Here is a 1,973-nt window from a genome sequence, read left to right on the forward strand (position 1 = left end):
ACACATGTATCCTTTTCTTTCTATGGGCTCGCACGTGTTTGATGGTGTTATAATCTGGCGATGGACTCAAGAGCACTCCTCCATGTATCAATTAAGCAGGAAACCATGCAAAAATAAAAACAATGTGCTTACATTTATGTTCCTCAATTTTTCTAGAACAACATTAATATATGTATAAACTAGCAATAATGAAATAGATTAAGAGCACGGCTTATTTCTATAGCATATAAGTTTGGGAATGGAAACCACAATGAGGAAGCATTTATAGTGTAGTGTGGTTGCTTGGGCACCTTTTGTTCTCAGACCTCTGCTCTTCTCCTCTCCCACCTCCTGGAAAAAGTTTGGCCTGAGACACAGACAACGATTTTATTTCCCCAAAGGCCAGCCAGGATGCAAGGCGCCGCCGTCGAGGGGAGGAGCAGGGCTTCACCGGACAAGGCCGACAAGAGCTCCAAGAAGGCGCGGCAGGACCTGCCCGAAGGCCACGTGAGGCAAGAGGCGGCCGGAGGAGGAGATGGGGGCGCCATCATCGGGGCGGCGTACAGCCCACGAGTGGAGCTCGCCGTGAGGATTGACAAGAAAGTGCTCCACTGCCCCCTTTGCACCCTCCCCTTCAAGCCCCCCGTCTTCCAGGTTCCTCTCGTTCTTTCATTCCTTCTTTCTTCCTCCTTTGGTGCCGGTGAGAGATCGAATCTTTTGTGCTGATTTACGGGCCATCTACGATTTGTGTGCATGCATGTAGTGCAAAGCGGGGCACCCGGCCTGCGGCGGCTGCGTGGCCCAGCTGCCCTTCGGGCAGTGCACGGTGTGCGTGGACGGCGGCGGCTTCTTCGACCCCTGCCCTGCGCTGGACGCCGTGGTGTCCTCCACCAGGATCGGGTGCCCCAATGCCGGCTGCCAGTGGTACATGACCTACCACGAGGTCGCCGAGCACAAGAAAGCGTGCCTGCAAGCGCCCTGCCACCGCACGGAGCGCGGCTGCGGCTATGTCGGCGTGCCGCAGGCGCTCGCCGGCCACCTCAACACCGTCCACTCGGTGCCGTTGCTCGCCGTGCAGTATGGCAAGGTCAGCGAGCTCCAGCTGCTGGTATCGACCCCGCGGGTTGTCCTCCTCGGCGACGACAACTGTGTGTTCCTCCTGATCGTCGGCGTGCTCGGCGCCGCCGCAGCCGCCGTTTCCGTGGTGTGCGCCAGGGCTAGGGCGACGACGCAGCCCCGGTTCACGTGCAAGATGTGGGTCAACTGCGGCAAGGAGGACATGGTGTTGGTGGTCATGCACATAAGGAGCAGCTCGTCGCACGGGGCGGTGGCCGCCGTGGACGAGGCAACGTTCCTGCCGGTGCCGCGGATGTACCTGGTTCCAGCAGCAGCAGGGGACGGGGCATCCATGGAAGTTCCCCTGCACATCCGCATCGACAAGATCTCCCCTTGGTCCGATGCATTGGCTTGATTTCCGATGTTGACGGGAAACAAACGATGCAGCTGAAACTATTTGGGTGATGTTAATTAGTAGATGCAGTTCATCTTTAATGCAATTGTAGAGTACTGTATTTAAATCGGAGGATATTATAGTTGGTGCTAATCCTGTCGTGAAATGCATCATCTTCCTTTGTTATGTCATTCCAACTTGCAAGCATTTCATTTGCATCTGTTGCAATCTATCTATCTCAAGTCAGGAGTAGAGCTCAATCTCATGTCAAGAAATCTTATCCATGCTACAAAAGCAATGCTTAATGCGGGTTTACTTGAGGATAGTGAAGAAGAAAGGAGGCCTTCTATCAAACAAATCATACAACTCGCTGACATTTGATTCATTTTTAAGTTTCATTGATAGTAGAAGAGTACGCTAGCTAATGGAGAATCAAAAATCTTTCTTTTTTAGTAGCCCCTCTTGATTTTGCGCATGAGCATGTCGGCGTATTTAAAACTGGGGTACCCTGAGCGTACCTACAATATATGGACCTGCCCAAAAA

General features: G+C 52.9%; 1 protein-coding gene across 1 annotated transcript; it reads left to right on the forward strand.

Moving 5' to 3' along the window:
• The first annotated feature begins 328 nt into the window (after window positions 1-328).
• Window positions 329-1,612, forward strand: LOC125547646 (E3 ubiquitin-protein ligase SINA-like 10). The gene is made up of 2 exons (XM_048711460.1): window positions 329-633; window positions 743-1,612. Exons 1-2 carry the CDS (start codon window positions 391-393, stop codon window positions 1,448-1,450), a joined length of 951 nt encoding a protein of 316 aa, XP_048567417.1. The 5' UTR covers window positions 329-390; the 3' UTR covers window positions 1,451-1,612.
• Window positions 1,613-1,973: the final 361 nt, after the last annotated feature.

This window comes from Triticum urartu, chromosome 3 (genome assembly GCF_003073215.2).
Source record: "Triticum urartu cultivar G1812 chromosome 3, Tu2.1, whole genome shotgun sequence".
Classification (NCBI taxonomy): Eukaryota; Viridiplantae; Streptophyta; class Magnoliopsida; order Poales; family Poaceae; genus Triticum; species Triticum urartu.